Genomic DNA, 16,288 nt, shown 5'->3' with positions numbered 1-16,288 from the left:
ATTAGCCCATGGAGTGTGAGGAGTGCCAAGGCCAAAGGGGCCACTACTTCAAATGTTGGGCCTTCCTGGCCCAGGACAACCCGTGAGCGATATCCATATAAAAGTCTTGCAGGCTGATAGTGGATCAAATCACCTTGTAACGTTCTAGTTTAAATACCTAGCTTCATCTCCATCAGACCTGGGCAAGGAAGAACCGACCGTGGTGCTTGCCTAGTTGTATACAGACGTGTGGGTGGATTGGTGGATAAACACAACAACTCGCCATTTTCTCTCGATCTTCCTTGTCTCCAACTCTAGGGTTTGGTGCTACTTGAGCTAGTGTTGGCAATATGGTATTCAGAGCCTACAGTTCTCGCGCTTCCGGTGCATAGCCACTTCACACAGCACAAGGCCAGGTGTCACACGACGGGCATGAAGGAGCTATCAACTGAAGGGCGCCAGATCTACAACCTCCTCAAGGGCGGGTTGGATGAAGACATCGACCGCAAGTTGGTGGAGCAACGCACCAAGACACTCAAGGGGCTACGAAGGATGTTTGTGAAAATTTTGCAAAGCTCGATAGCCTCTTCACCAAGTTTGATGGCGTGCGGGACGACCTCTGGTTTTTCTTAAGATTTAGACCCAAAAAAGAAAAGGAAAAAATGCGTGAAAAATGTGCTTTATTTTTTTTAACCTTCCACCAGGCACAGATTAACTTCTCATAGAGGCACGGATTTTCTTCCGCGAGAGGTTCGGTTGTGCCTCTCGCAAAGGGAAAGAACACGTGCCTCTTCGGAAAGGAAAGAAAAACATGCCTCCCAGTTTGGGTTTTTCGTCCTTTTTTCGTGAAAAGATATCTATCGAAATCTATCAACATGGGATCTAGTTTTAAAGATCTCGACGCGAGTGACCCAACGATGAAAACGGTTCGATATTTGGACGCATGGTTCAAGAGATAAAATGTTTTGAGTAAACGAATCTACGAAAAAAGAAAAACTCCCAGATTGCGACAAATGGCGCATATGCAGCGCGCCACTTATCGCAACTTAGCAAGGTGAGAGAGATCTTCTTTTTTTGTGTCTAGAGGTCTTTTAGAAGGAGTACTCCTCAATTAGTGATTTCGGGGTATTCCCAAGAATTCCCTGAAATACCAAAAAATCTGGGCCCCATAATGTTATGCGTTGATCTTTTGGCCCACGTACCAAGTCCAGCCCAAACTGCAGGCACGTAGCCACTCACCAAACCAGACTCAAAAAACCAAACCAGACATTTCTCAAAAAAAAAAAAAAACCAAACCAGACTCGACCGACTGGTTGTCTGGAGCGAGAGAGCATCTCCCTCACCCCCCCGATTCCAAATCAATCCCGTTCCCCAACCTAGCTGAAGGCGGCGGCAGCAAGCGGTTCCAGGTCCGGCTCCGGCGGCCGGCTCTCCCTCGGTCCCTTTTCTCCGGCCGGCCCTCTCGGCCTCCGGCACTCCCCTCCGCGCATCCGGCCCTCTCGGCTTCTCCTCCGGCCCCCCCTGCAGGCGCCCAGCGCCCTCCGACAAGGTACTCATCCTCTGCTTGCTTCTAAGATGAACCTGAACTACCTGCCATGTGATTCATTTCCTGCTTATGATCGCAAATGATTGCTAGACTGATTGTAAATCGATGGACATTGAACTGCTTCTCTTGATCATTTCCACTGATTGTAAATTGTCCAGTGTCAATCAGTAGTGGGTGGAAGTGGAGTGGAGACAGGGAGGCTCGGCACCGAGCAGTAATCGGGCGTTTGGAGGCAAAAAAAGCTCAACCGGCCGGCGAGGCGAAATCATCGAAACGCCCCCACCAACCCCCCAATAACCGGCCGAGGCCATGGCGGCGGCGCAGAAGCCGGCCAAGCGGCTCGGCGGCATGGCGGAGGCGCTCGCCATCGCCGGGGACCTCGGCTTCCCGGCCCCTCCCGCGCAGGTTACCCCCACCACCCCTTGGCTGCGCCCTGTAGATTTACTTCTGTCACCCCAGATCCTTCTCCTGTCAATTTCGTCCCTTCCGCCGCCATTTCGCGAGATCGAATTCTTGTTCCTTTCAGGTAATGGTAGGGTTCCGTTCCTCGTTTATTGCCGCCGGGGATTTGTGAAATGTAGGTTTCGAACCGAGTCCCGCTCCCGAATTAGAAGCCTATCACTGCAATTTCTGCATGGTTTGGACGGCTGAGCGTGTAGGTTCAGGGGAGTCCCGTGCGCTTTGCTAGTCCTGAGAGGAACACCTATGGGGAATCATCTCCTCCTAAGTTTGGTGACTATAACCTGGAGGGTTCTTTATCTATTGATGAAATCTAGCAATCTTGGAGCTAGTTATAAGCTGTAACCCATCTAAAATTATTACTCTGTAAGATTGCTATCTCTCCCTCTGTTTTTGTTATGATGTCTAGCTTCGTGAAATTTACAGTGCTCTATGTCACTAATAGTGATGGTGATGAAATGATTGTTCTTTTTATTTCGCAGATTATGGTCATGTGTGCTTCTTAAGTCTTCACACTTCTTTGTTGTCACTTGCCATTGCAGGAAGATCAGAACACCTTGGACAAAAGTGATGACCTGGTGAGGGTATTAAGGGAGCTGACGGTCGTGCAGCGGAACATTGCCAATTTGCAAGTCGAGCTACAAGGCAGAAAGGTAATGGACTGACGACCAGTTGCTACTGTTTGTATGTTTACACCAATTCTGTGCCATGCCAATACTTATGCAGTTTTTGTTTGTTGATTACCTTTTCCGATCCCTTACTACGCGATATTACTTTGACTATAGATCAACGTTTTCGCATTTCATCAATTTGTTCTGCTGTAGTGAATATCCTTTTCATTCTGTTACTGACTTACTGTGGTGGCGAAACTATGAAATTCCCATGAGGTTATTCATATTCTTGGTAGAAATGAGAACATCATGGATAATTAGAGCATTTTGGAGATACATTTGCTTCTATCAATATGTCCACTTTGACTATTATGGTGAATATGTTTTTGCTATCAAAGCATATTAATAACATGGATAATTTTTTCTTCTTAAGTGAAAAGAATAATATTATATTTGTGTATGAATCTGATAGGTGCTCACACTTGCTTTACCTAGGTTTTCATGCTTGAAAAATGAATTGCAATGTCCAAGCCTCTCTAAATGTGCAAGGTTAAAGCTTTTAACTGGTGATGTATAGAACTTAAAATTGTTTACGCCCTATTAAATGTGATCACAAGCAGAATAACAAGCGTCCAATTTATATTTCACTTGTAAACTTTGCTACATATCATCTCCAAATTCTGGTGTATTCAGTTTTCTGGGCTTTTGATTTGTGTCAGTTATCATCGTTGATCATATTGATGAACTTTTGTTTATTGCAGGATGATAAAAACATTGCTCATTTGACTCATGTTAGTGAAATGGAAAAGAAGTGTGAATCGTTGGCCAGAATTACTGCTATTTTGAAAGATGTTATTCAAAACAAGGTACTGGAAGTCAGAAATCACTATTTCTTTTGCTTGCTTTCTTTCTTTCTTGGGACCACCTGTTGCTCAGGTTATTGTGTAAAGAAAGTTCTGCCTGTGCTGTTGGCTGCTCCATATACCATAATCAACTAATTACAAGATCTGGATATCAAAATAACAACTCTTTTCTATCAGGACCGCATTATTGCCCGTCTGCAGCAACCTTACTCGCTTGACTGCATTCCTGTTGAAGCTGAATACCAGGTTGGGTTCTTGATCATTTTGTTTTCAGATTTTTATAGATTCATGAACTTACACATGCGAACTGAAAATGGTGTATCAAGTAGCAACCTACATCCAGTTTTATGATTCTTGGCATTCTATGTATTGATGTGGAGGAGAATCTTAGGTGCACCTACTTAGGTGATTTCTTTACATAGGAATGTGTGGTTTCTTGAGCGAAGCGCATTTTTTTCCTACTTACTGTACTTGCTTCTCCTCAGAAACAATTCTCGGAGCTACTTCTGAAAGCGGCAAGTGATTATGGGGCATTGACAGCATCAGTTGGAGATTTCCAGTGGAGTCAAAACTTCAGAGAGTCGCCTGCTGTATGGGGTGTAAGTTGAAAATACTCCTTCTGGTAATTAAATTAATTAGGAGTCATAGTGAATTTATCCCGCGCAGAACATCTTCCACTGCTGATGCAAATATTATTTCTACCACTGTCAAATCTAGAGATGACAAATGATTTATCATGTCAGTATAGAATGATTTTGTGCATTCTGATCACATTTTCTTATGGCAGCTCTTTCTTGTCTACGATTATACCAAGTCAGATAAGGAAATATTAATGGCTATCTTTTATCTCTGTGAAGGAAATGCTACGACCGATACCTGCTGCGCTTGCATCCTGCACCCGGTTCTTCGAGGCCATGTCTGCGATGAGGGAATCCTTTTCTACTCTTCAAACACTACGCGTTGGTCATTCTTCTCTGTCAATGACCCCAGGTGGCTCCAGTGATGATTTGAAGTTCTTGACGCCACCTCAGAGGAGAGAGGGCTCGATGCTCAATACCTGGAAGCAAGTGGACGACGTAAACCCTGAAAGTGATGGACTCGACAATATCAACCAGAGGAGGCTGTCATGGCCATCCTCCATTAACAGGGACCTGTAGATCACAGCTCCCAAGCTAATACTCAGCTGTTTGCATACTGTATAAATAGGATCGCCGAGGCTTGTCTTCAATTTTATTGTGTTTGGGTTCTTCTGGTCGCTGGCAAGAGCCATTATGAAATATCAGACCTAAGTAAATTACCAGTAGGCTTTCCACATAGATTGCACTTCATCTTGCTCATATGTTTTGGATCCATGAGGGTGAAAATACACGAATAAAACAAGATAACCATTATCCGGAAGTGAAGTTTAACCAAAAGCAACATCATGCTCATATCTTCAACACAAAAATCATTACATGTCGCTAGTACCTACCACTCCTCCCTCCCAAGTGTGCGACGCTCCATTACATCCTACTCCCTCCGTTCCAAAATAGATGACTCAACTTTATACTAACTTTAATACAAAGTTAGGTCATCTATTTTGGAACAGAGGGAGTAGATGCCAAGATCTCCGTCCACATCATCTCATATATCTCATCTGGGTCCATCTTTAATCAATTGATTCTCCTCGGTGCCATCTCTTGCCTCAACTGATTCTCATCGAGAAGAAACATACGCTGACCCGTGTCGGTCCTTGTGCTTCTCATTCTCTTTCATCTCTTGCCATGTCGCCATCTTCTCCTTTTGCTTTTTCTCCGTCAACTCTAACTTTGCATGCACATAGCTTGAGTTGACACCTCCTTTGCATTGGATCAACTCATCAATCTTGTCTTTCATTGTCGCGATCTCTCCATCTCTCTTGAGCTTCTTCTTCACCATCTTCATCCCATCGGGCCACCCATTGATAGACTCCGAAGTAGGACCCCTTGTTTCCTTTTATGTTCATCAAAATCTTCATCCCATCTTCAAGCTGTAGAGAGGATTAGGTACTTGACCTCGGTCTCTTTGGTGGAGCCTCATCATTCCTCTTCCTCCACTTCTCATAGTTTTGGAGAAATGCCCAACAATGGTGCAAGGCAAATGGCTTACTTTTTGACTAATATTTTTGCTTGTATCTCTCTTGAATGAACTTGTCCTACAACATACAACTAGAAGGTGGTTTCGTGAGCAAAGATAATTGAAATGTATTCTAAACATGCAGAGAAAAAGATGACAAAATCAGTCACATATTCATCAATTGTGTTACCACTAGGAAGTGTGTTCACTTGCTCCGAGCAATCCACCCACCGATTGCAACACTCAAGGATCACACTCCGACAGTTTGTGAGTGACTTAAGTCATCGACCGGATGCATGGTGTCTTCACATTTTGATGGTAGTGTAGTGTTCATAGATGCACTTATAATACTTTGCACCAAATTGACCATCCCCGGTGACCGCATCAAGCATGACACTCTCCCCTGCCAAAACCAAAACCACATGAAAACTACCACTATAACCACACGCATTCACAGAAAAACAAAAACAAAGGTAAATAATAAAATAAGATCCTAGGGGGGAAATAAAAAAGTTGGAGAAGAGTCATGGCTTTTGTGTGCTCACATTACATTTTACAAAAGATGATATTTTATTGGCAGCAAAAATGGTCTAGAAACGAACATTCATGAATAGTAATGTTGTTACGGAAAGCAACACAATCGTCACAACTAAATGTCGCATCGGGACCGGAGGAAGTAGAGACACGAGACACTAGCTCGTCCGCCCTCAAAGTGGAATTGCATTGTCTTTACATGGTATCCACTACCATCAATCTAGACAGAGAGGACGTCACCGTCGTCATGTTTAAGTTATTCTCACCAATGGCGGAGCTTCATGGAGATTGTTGATGCGGCTAAGAAGACAATTCATGTTTAAGTGCTCTTTAAAACTAGCTTAGGTTTGTGGGGGGGAGGGGGGGGGGGGGGGGGCTCACCCTGGCCCCTATGAAAGCTACGTCACCTATTGGCACTAATGAGCACTATCACCTCCGCCGTTGTACACTCCAGTGAACTTCTTGGACATTGTCTATCAATGACAGAATATATATTTTATTGTGAAACAATATCAGCTTTCACGTAAAAAGAATACAAAAAAAATCATGTGTGTTGCAAGGAAACAAGATCGTCTGGAAACAAAGTAGGGGCGCGCGGTACAAACGCTCCCCCCCCCCTCCCCCCTAAAACTAAAACACGGGCAATCTAGGTTCCAAACAAGTAATGATGAACTTGCAAAACTAGTGTGTAACCCACCCCGCAATTGTAGTCAAGCAGAAGTGCAGAACCCGCGACTTCTAGACGACATCTGTCCATCAGAAAAATTCCATTTTTTTCTAGAAATAACATTGTCCTTCACAAAAGTGCTCCCCAAACAAAAACTTAGCTATGTTAACGAAATCTTGAAAAGCACATCAAGTATTGTTCCACTACATGATGCTAAGAATGATATGATTCAGAAAATAAGGTCTTCTTTGGTTTGGAGGAATTTTGTAGGATTTTCATGGGATAAGATTTATGTAGGAAAAAATCTTTTGGAGCCCTTTTAATATTTGGGGTCAATGCTGCAGGAGGATGGGGGTATTGATGAAGATGTGAACCATCGAATCAAAGCCGGATGGATAAAGTGGCACCAAGCTTCTGGCATTCTCAGTGACAAGAGAGTGGCACAAAAGCTAAAGGGCAAGTTCTACAGGACGGCGGTTCGACCCGCAATGTTGTATGGCGCTGAGTGTTGGCCGACTAAAAGGCGACATGTTCAACAGTTAGGTGTGGCGGAGATGCATATGTTGAGATGGGTGTGTGGCCACACGAGGAAGGATCGAGTCCAGAATGATGATATACAAGATAGAGTTGGGGTAGCACCAATTGAAGAGAAACTTATCCAACATCGTCTGAGGTGGTTTGGGCATATTCAACACAGTCCTCCAGAAGCTCCAGTGCATAGCGGACGGCTAAAGCGTGCGGAGAATGTCAAGAGAGGGCGGGGTAGACCGAACTTGACATGGGAGAAGTCCGTTAAGAGAGACCTGAAAAATTAGAGTATCACCGAAGAGATAGCTATGGACAGGGGTGCATGGAAGCTTGCTATCCATGTGCCAGAGCCATGAGTTGGTCGCGAGATCTTATGAGTTTTACCTCTAGTCTACCCCAACTTGTTGGGACTAAAGGCTTTATTGTTGTTGTTGTTTAGACCTTTGGTTTGTAGGAATAGAGTCTTATTCTTACGGAGGAATTCTTTCTATCCTCCTTATTTTATATGAAAATAAATACTAGTCTAGATTCAATGGAAAAAGTCATATGACATGAACGGGTACCTTCTTTTCTATTTCTATTTATAAAATTTGAGATACATATCATCTCATTTTATATGATTTTTCTATTTTTATAATTTTCCTACCTTATGAACTAAAAGAGTCTTAAAAGAGTTAATCATATGGCTAGTCAATGATGAAGTCAGTCCACCCTTGGTCTTCCTCTTTTGTCTTCTTCGCCTTCCTTCTCCGTGTATGTAGCTGCCACGGGAGAGCAGCGACTGACTCACTGTCACCGAGTCACTAGTCTCTCTTTCGCGGTTCATCACGCCCCACACACTCAGAAATTCCGTTGTACTTTTGTGCAAACGAGAAAACATGTGAAATAATGCACATAATAAGTTTAGCAGATACTGTGAAAGAAAAGTGAATGTAATTGCGCTTAACAAATTTTGATCTTAAAAACCAAAGAATACACATATTCCCTCCGTTCCAAATTACTGTATATGATATTCCAACTTTTTTTTATTCAAATGTATGTATATAAGCGCATTTTAATGTGTTTGTCCACCTTTATATAGTCCATACAGAAATATCCGAAACATATTATAATAGCTAGGGAGGGAGTACAAAAGTTACTAAATTTAGGTTCACATTCAACATTTGATTCAAATTTAGATGGGTAACCCGATGCATGTAGCTCCAGCTTGCGTATAGTCCGGGAAAGGGTCAAATCATTTTGGGTTTATTGTACATGGTCTTTCAATGCATTTCTATAGGAGGCTGTTTTCAGAGCTCGAATCCGAGGCAACAGTTTTATTGCTATGGCAAGGCTCCTCTTCATGGTTGGACAAAATTCTTATGCACGCTATGTTTTTTTTTCTTTGCCAATTAGTAATATACGAACCACCTTCTACATCAAGAAACATTGGCAAATTACGTAAAGCACTTTTCCACTGCACGGTGATAAGAAATGATAAGAAAATAAAAAAGTTCATCATATGGCCGGTCAATGGCTGGTCAATGATGGAGTCCACCCTTCGGTCTTCCTCTCTTGTCTTCTTCCCCTTCCTTCTCCGCGTCCATATGTAGCTGCCACGAAAGAGCGGCGACTGACTCACTGAGTCACTGGTCTCTCTTCCGGTCTTCCCCCTCCTCGGCCATCTCGTCCACCGCAAATCCAACGCAGCTACCGCCGGCGAGGAGCATCTCTCCTTCGCCGCCCGCCGTCCGGCGCCGTAGAGACGGCTGGCCGCCGCCAGATCTGGGGTCAGCCGAGAGAGGGAGACCGACCAGTCTCGAATCCACCATTTCCCTACGCACAACAGAGGGATTCGGACGGCGCGCGCATCGCCATTGCTCGGGAGCTCTAAGCCAGGTACACACAGAACACAGTCCCATAAATGGCGCCTGGTTGATTTGATTTGCAAAAATGCCGATTTTAAGCCGTGACCCGCTCATCTCACAGATCGAGAGAACCGGCCGGGGAGGCGCCAGCCAGCCATGGCGGACCTGGCGGTGGGGCTGTCCAAGACGGTGGTGGCGGAGGCGCTGACCAAGGTGCAGTCGGCCATCGACGAGGACAACAAGCTCCGGCACAAGGCGCAGCGGGACCTGGTGACCATCACCCTCGAGTTCGAGATGATGCAGTCCTTCCTGAACGTCGCCAACGGCGGGAGGGCCGCCGCCATGAACAACCTGGTGAGGACCTGGGTGAGGCACGTCCGCGAGCTGGCCTACGACCTGGAGGACTGCGTCGAGTTCGTCGTCCACCTGGACGGCAAGCCGGTCTTCTGGCGCCGCCTGCTCCCGGCGTGCGTGGTCGGCCCGCTGCCGCTGGACCAGGCGGTGGCGGAGATAGAGGTCATCAAGGGCAGGGCCGAGGAGCTGAGCGCCTGCTACTCGCGCTACAGCTGCATCGGCGAGCCTGTCTCCAACCTCGTCATGCTGCAGCAGCAGCAGGCTTCCGGCCGGGGCGCCGGCACGGTGGCGGCCGACATGCTCGTCGAGGCTCGGGATTCGGCGAAAAGGCAGCAATTCCTGGGTGATCTCGCCCAGTTGATCACCAACAAGGACAGAGACCTTCAGGTGATCTCGGTGTGGGGAACATGCGGTGATCTTGGGACAACCTCGATCATCAGGAAGGCGTACAATGATCCGGAGATCTGCCGGAGCTTCGCCTGCCGCGTCTGGGTAAAGCTCATGCATCCTTTCAATCCCCATGAGTTCATGCGGCGATTCATGGCACAGGTCTACGCCGCAGATGCTTGCGTCGACAAGGAAGGAGCAGATGTGGGAGTACATGTCCTCACAAAAATGGAGGCCATGCAGGAAGATGTGGGTGTGCTCAGACGTGAGTTTGTGCAGGAAGTCAACACCAAGACTTACCTCGTTGTGCTGGAGAACCTAACTGACATGGTAGATTGGGATGCTGTGAGGACGTTCCTGCCCGACATGAAGAATGGCAGCTGGATCATCGTGTCGACGCAGCAGTTCGAGGTTGCAAGCTTGTGCATTGGGCATGCTTACCAACCACTGGAGCTCAAGCAGTACTCACCTGAGCACTCGGTTTGTGCATTCTTCAAGGAGGTAATTAATCAGGCATGAAACAACATAAGTTATGTTTGCGAAATATTTTCTAACTTCTATTTTTTTTCATTTTACTTGGCAGTTTAATCTGGACATGATCACAATACCATTCGATCATTTTTATACATGTCTTTTCGAAATATGCAAATAAATGTCGAAATATTGTCATCTGGCAGATCTAGTTAGTACTTAGTAGTATAACATTAGCTAATTAAACTTTAGAAGCTCCACTGCTTAATGAATCGCTTAATCCTTGATCACCAGAGTAGTGTTAACGCATCAACAATGAGTTCTTTTCATATGACGGTTCACAATGGATGACTTTTTGGCAAGTATTGGATGGAACACCTACTGACCTACAACTGTATTACTTTGCTGTAATATTAACCACACCACATGCAAGCAAACAGTGATTTATCCTCATACCATCAACTCTATTAGTAGTACTCAAGATTTGAACCAAGAAGTGTTTATTAGTTGGTGCAGTTGGTAGTTCCAATGATGAGCCAGACAACATCCCAATTGGTTGATATAATTTCTGAAGAATTGTCATGTTTCACATGGTGTGAAAATTTTAAATTTTGAAGGGAACTTATACTGTGAACACGAAACCTGGACCTGCCACTGGATGTAAGAAAGATATTCTTATTAAAAATATACATCAATGTCCACTAAGAACTGCAGTTTCACTAACAATTATGTTCAAATGCATGATTTAACAAAACCTTAATTCACATGTTTAACCGAGTTAGACACCGTTTAATTCTAGCAAGACTCCTTTTCTAACCCCCAGGTCCCATGTGTCGAAAAGTATGGCCACCTTCACCATGGATGTAGCTTATTTTTCGAGAAATACATAGCTAGCCAAGGAAATATATTTAAAGTTCTGTATGTACCTTTTGCCTCAGTCCTTGTGTGTTAACATCTCTCCCCGCATCCAGGGTTCTCAAGACTATGGACCCAAAGAAGAGAAACCAATGGTGTGTGAAGTGAGCCCGAATTCGTCCTTGGAAAAGATTCCCTCCTCCAATATTAAAGGGATCGAGGACTATATGAAAAATTATCCCCTTGTTGGACGTGAGTTAGAAATGACTGAGCTTCGCAGCTATACAGCCAGGGCCCGCTTCAGCAATTCTCCAGTTATATCTGTTTGGGGGATAGCTGGCATTGGGAAATCAGCTCTTGTTCGAAACTTGTACTATGACAGAATGCTTCACAGCAACCAATTTAACAAGTACAGTTGGGTGGATGTGTCACATCCATTCAATTTAAGGGATTTTTCTCGGAGCTTACTTTTGGATCATCATTCAGAAAAAGACCCCATTAAAGAGTGCCGTGAGCTACTGAGCGAAAATCAGTGTCTCGTCGTTATTGATGATCTCCAGTCCAAAGAAGAATGGGACTTAATACAGTCTGCATTGGTTTCTAGACCTTCTTCAAGTGTTATCATTGTTATTACAACTGAAGCCGGCGTTGCCACATATTGCACAAATAACGAAGGGCAAGTCTTTAATGTCAAAGGTCTAGAAGCTGTAGCGGCCATGGATCTCTTCAGGACAGAGGTGTGTTTTCTTACAAGCTATATTATGTAGATTTTCTTTGTTTTTTGAGAGAGCTACAATATTTAGCTAGCTCCTTGGACGTATGCTGTCACAAACATACCACTTCATGCATGGGTTTGCTTTGTCCTCCTTCACTCACAGAATCAAAACTACTCCCTCTGTTCCTAAATACATGACATTTTGGTAGTTCAATTTGAACTACCAAAACATCATATATTTGAGAACGGAGGGAGTATATATGCCTATGTACATTGGATGCACACAACTAACAGTTATTAAATGAGTGCATTTGCATATCCAGAATGACAGCCTGGAGGCTCTAAACATTTTAAATATATACGTGGGAAAAAATAATTCAAAACCGTAGTTGATGTTCAATTTTGATATAATGCGTCCTCATGTCACTTGCAGAAAAATAAAAATATTACAAATGAGTGCATTTTGTATATCCAGAACGACATCCTGGAGGCTCTGCACATTTTGTATATCCTAATTAACTGATGTTGACTAATGTTAAAATTGTTTGAACAATAGGTACACAGGAAGAATCCTTCATCCCCTTTAAAGGATCACGAAGATGTGGAGCTAGAAGAGCTTATTCTGAAGTGTGGAGGTCTTCCCAAAGTGATAGTTTCTATAGCTGCCTTATTGGCCACACAGACGGTAACATTGATGGATACTGTGCGCTCACTGAATCAAAAATTTATGCAGCATCTAGAGACCAATCCAGATTATGAGTGTCTCAAGGGCCTGTTTGATTGGATGCACTCGTACTTCCGTACTTGCCCAGATTCACTCAAGCCATGCATCTTCTACCTGTCAATTTTTCCTCGGCACCACGTCATTCGGCAAAGGCGACTAGTAAGGAGGTGGATTGCAGAAGGTTACTGTAGAGACAGTGATGAAGAATCTGCTGTTGACAAAGGGGAGAGCTTCTTCTCCAAGCTCCTCGAGCTGAGCATAATTCAGCAGATACCACAGTTGGTCACCACTGCATACAATGACACAAGTATGGTCTCGTGCCAGGTCAATGGCTTCATCCGTGAGTACATTGTCTCACGCAGAATGGAAGAGAACCTTGTGTTTGAACTCGGGCCCAATTGCGTCCTAACCACCCACCGCACAGGGAGACACCTCATCATATTGAGAGACTGGGACAGAGACAAGATTGTGTTTGAGAGCATCGACTTCTCACGGCTACGGTCGCTGACAGTGTTTGGAAAGTGGGAATCATTCTTCATCTCTAAGAGTATGAGGCTACTTCGGGTGCTTGATCTGGAGGACGCACTGGGTGTAAAGGATGAAGATCTTGACAAGATGGTGAAGCGTCTGCGTCGCCTGAAGTTTCTCTCTGTACGAGGATGCGGTGAGATCTTCCATCTGCCAAGCTCACTCGGCGATCTCAGGCAGCTCCAGACTCTGGATGTGAGGCACACCTCCATACGCAAACTGCCAGCGAGCATCACAAGGTTACAGAAGCTGCAGTATATCCGCGCCGGCACCACCGTCCGAGCATCAGCACCGCCTGCCTCATCCAGCAGGTTGCCAAAGTTCCACAGACGCCGCGGCCTGTTTGGTATCAAGGTGCCCAAAGGGATCGGAAAACTGACGGCGCTGCACACGCTCGGCGTCGTCGACGTCGGTGCTTCAGGAGGGAAGGCCGTCGTGGAAGAGCTCAGGAAACTCACCCAGCTGCGCAAGCTCGGAGTGTCTGGCATCACCAGGCATAACAGCAAGGACTTCTTCTCTGCAACCTCAGGCCTTGTGCATCTGGAATCCTTGCTGGTGCGGCTGGGCAAGGACAGCCAAGGCTGCCTGGACGAAATCACCCTGCCTTGGGAGAACCTGCGGAGCCTCACACTCCACGGGCTTCAAGACAAGCTGCCACCATCAGAGAACCTCAGCAAGCTCATGAAGCTGGACCTGGAGATGGACGCCTTAAAGGAAGATGACGTCGAGTTCCTGGGCAACAATCTACCGGAGCTATGCATCCTGCGTCTCCGAGTCGGACAGCTTCAGGATGGCAAGCTCCATTTTCACGCCAAGATGTATGGGGAGGAGCTGGTCACCTTCAAGAAGGTGAAGATCCTCGAGATCGCCTCCGGCGCCAGCGAGCTACACGTGACCTTCGGATCGAGGTCGATGAAGAGCGTCGAGCTGCTGAAGATCGACTGCTCCAGCGCGTCGTACCATCTCACGGGCCTGAACTTTCTGTCCGAGCTCAAAGAAGTCTTGCTCCAGGGTACCAATGATGAGGCGATCAAGAGCAACTTGGAGACCCAGCTTGCCAACCATCCCAAGGCGCCTACAGTGAAGCTGGAGGGACTACCAAGTTCGTCATGAAGGGTCGACATCGCCGCTCTTTATTTCACTTGTTTTTTATTTCACTTGTTTTCACCTGCGGCGAGCTCGATCCAGTCGCTGCAATCTGTTGGCAGGGAGGCCTCGTCAGGGCCAGGGCCAAGGCCGCCGCCATCCCACCGCCGTCGCCTCGCAGGGCCTGGTGCCGCCTCTTCCAGGAAGGCCGCCGCTGCAGGTCCTGCCCCCCGCCCCAGGCCGGATCTGATCCAGGGCCAAGGAATCCGCCATCCAGCACCTGCCATGAACATCGCCGCCGCTCTTTCAGATGCAAACACATTTTGATATAGAAAAACCATGTTACCGCTGCTCAGAATAAGATGAGCCTGGAGTCCGCCACATGACCCATCAGCCAGCCTTGGCTCCTGGTTTAGCTTTAGCATTTGTAGATACCATTGTCCAAAAACATTTATCATCTGTAGCATCCAAACCATAGCCTGAAATTTCAGAGAGCACCGTATCCAAATCGAACAAACTCAAGTTTGAAATGCAGAGTTTCACATAAACCAGTGTCTTGGGAAAAAAAAGGGAAACTTTCCCAGAAAATTCCTGGGTCCCAGATGGTGCATTAAAATTTAAAAAGGAACTTTTCTATTTCCATCTTCCTCTGGCACAAATGCGCGTGCATTGCACACTGCTCCATCCAAACGAAATTCCGATTCAAGATTATTCCATGGACACAATGACCTCAGACACCACTCGCCTACATAGGATACACAAAGCCAGACAGAGCCTTTAAAAATTAGTGCCGATTGAAATCTCGATCAGCAGCACAGAATCGATGCGATCTCTGGACCCTAGGTATGCTCATCTGGTTGCGCATAGAAAAATGGCGGCCATTAATCCGAGCATCATAGATGTACGGACCTCGATAAATTGCAGCCCATGTGACCAGCACCACAGGCACGGGCGCTTCACGATCCTTTCAGCACAAACAACAGCACGGCAACAACAGTAAGAAATGGCTAGATTGCAGGGTCAACCAAATGCCTGTGCAGATCATGTGTATCTGCCAGACTGTCACCAACTCAACCAAATGCCTGTGCAGATCATGCTGTATGTGCCACGAACTGTACAGATCATGATGAATTGCTTTATCTGTGAAATAACCGCGGAGATGTATGCATATTCTGACAGTAAATGCAACGAAAAGATGGCTGGATTGGTATAATCACTCATCAACAAATTGGTTGTTGCCTACCACCAGGTCTGTCTCTCTTGCTTCACCACCACCCTGGATCGCAAAAATGTAACGATTTTATGAGAAATCATGCTGAGACAGTACATGATAAGAGAACTACATATAACAAAACTAACTTCATGAGACTTATATTCGTTTGTGTAATGCAAAAACAACTCAAAGACAGGTCAAGTGTAAATGCTTCCTAACATGCAATGCTCCGGTAATATAATTCTGACAGTATGGAAAACTTCAGATTCCAGATCAAACAAGCACCGGTATGACTTCCTGTGAGCATGCATAGCAAATCTGGCCAACCAGATTTCAGCTACTCAAGAGTGTAGAAATGAGTCTCCCAAGGGTTTATGGGGGCAAGTGCGCACACATGCACAGCAGTTAAAACAGAAATTTTCATGTAACTATTTTCCAGTATTTTTAGTTTTTTGTGCAGCACCTCGTTATGTGCAGCTGACAAACTTCGCCTTCTGACTTCCAGTTCGATGCCTATGGAGGAACATCATCATTTTCATAGTTGCATTAGTTAATAGATCAACCATTAGATCTCCCAACCTAGTAGATACTAACCTAGTTGACAAGTTTTTTTCATAGTCTTTCCAAAGATTCATCTATAACAAACCAAACTGTTACACAATCTCACGAATGCGACATCTTTCAGAGGATCCACCGAACAAGCAGTATACATCGAAAGTCTGAATTGAAAAAACTGCACATATCTGAAAGATAGTGCACGGCTTGGAACTGCAACAGATGATTCTGAACTGTGAATCTGTGACTGAGTGATGGAGGCAAAGATAATC

At 45.3% G+C, this 16,288-nt stretch overlaps 2 protein-coding genes across 3 annotated transcripts; both read left to right on the top strand.

The window, feature by feature from the left end:
• Positions 1-1,296: 1,296 nt before the first annotated feature.
• Positions 1,297-4,772, top strand: LOC125522851 (AUGMIN subunit 2-like). Of its 2 annotated transcripts, none has more exons than XM_048687891.2 (7): positions 1,297-1,528; positions 1,694-1,930; positions 2,527-2,637; positions 3,357-3,461; positions 3,636-3,704; positions 3,944-4,057; positions 4,316-4,772. In XM_048687891.2, exons 2-7 carry the CDS (start codon positions 1,835-1,837, stop codon positions 4,613-4,615), a joined length of 795 nt encoding a protein of 264 aa, XP_048543848.1. In that variant the 5' UTR covers positions 1,297-1,528; positions 1,694-1,834; the 3' UTR covers positions 4,616-4,772. The 2 variants fall into 2 exon arrangements, with proteins under 2 accessions (XP_048543848.1, XP_048543847.1); XM_048687890.2 differs by having other exon boundaries at positions 1,684-1,930.
• A 4,082-nt stretch (positions 4,773-8,854) lies between these two features.
• LOC125524706 (disease resistance protein Pik-2) lies at positions 8,855-14,890 on the top strand. Its single transcript, XM_048689740.2, has 4 exons — positions 8,855-9,159; positions 9,250-10,370; positions 11,312-11,932; positions 12,467-14,890. Exons 2-4 carry the CDS (start codon positions 9,285-9,287, stop codon positions 14,273-14,275), a joined length of 3,516 nt encoding a protein of 1,171 aa, XP_048545697.1. The 5' UTR covers positions 8,855-9,159; positions 9,250-9,284; the 3' UTR covers positions 14,276-14,890.
• The last annotated feature ends 1,398 nt before the right edge of the window (positions 14,891-16,288 follow it).

The sequence above is a fragment of the Triticum urartu genome, chromosome 7A, assembly GCF_056163025.1.
Source record: "Triticum urartu cultivar PI428250 chromosome 7A, HENAU_Tu73, whole genome shotgun sequence".
Classification (NCBI taxonomy): Eukaryota; Viridiplantae; Streptophyta; class Magnoliopsida; order Poales; family Poaceae; genus Triticum; species Triticum urartu.
This window is presented reverse-complemented; position numbering and strand designations above follow the sequence as displayed.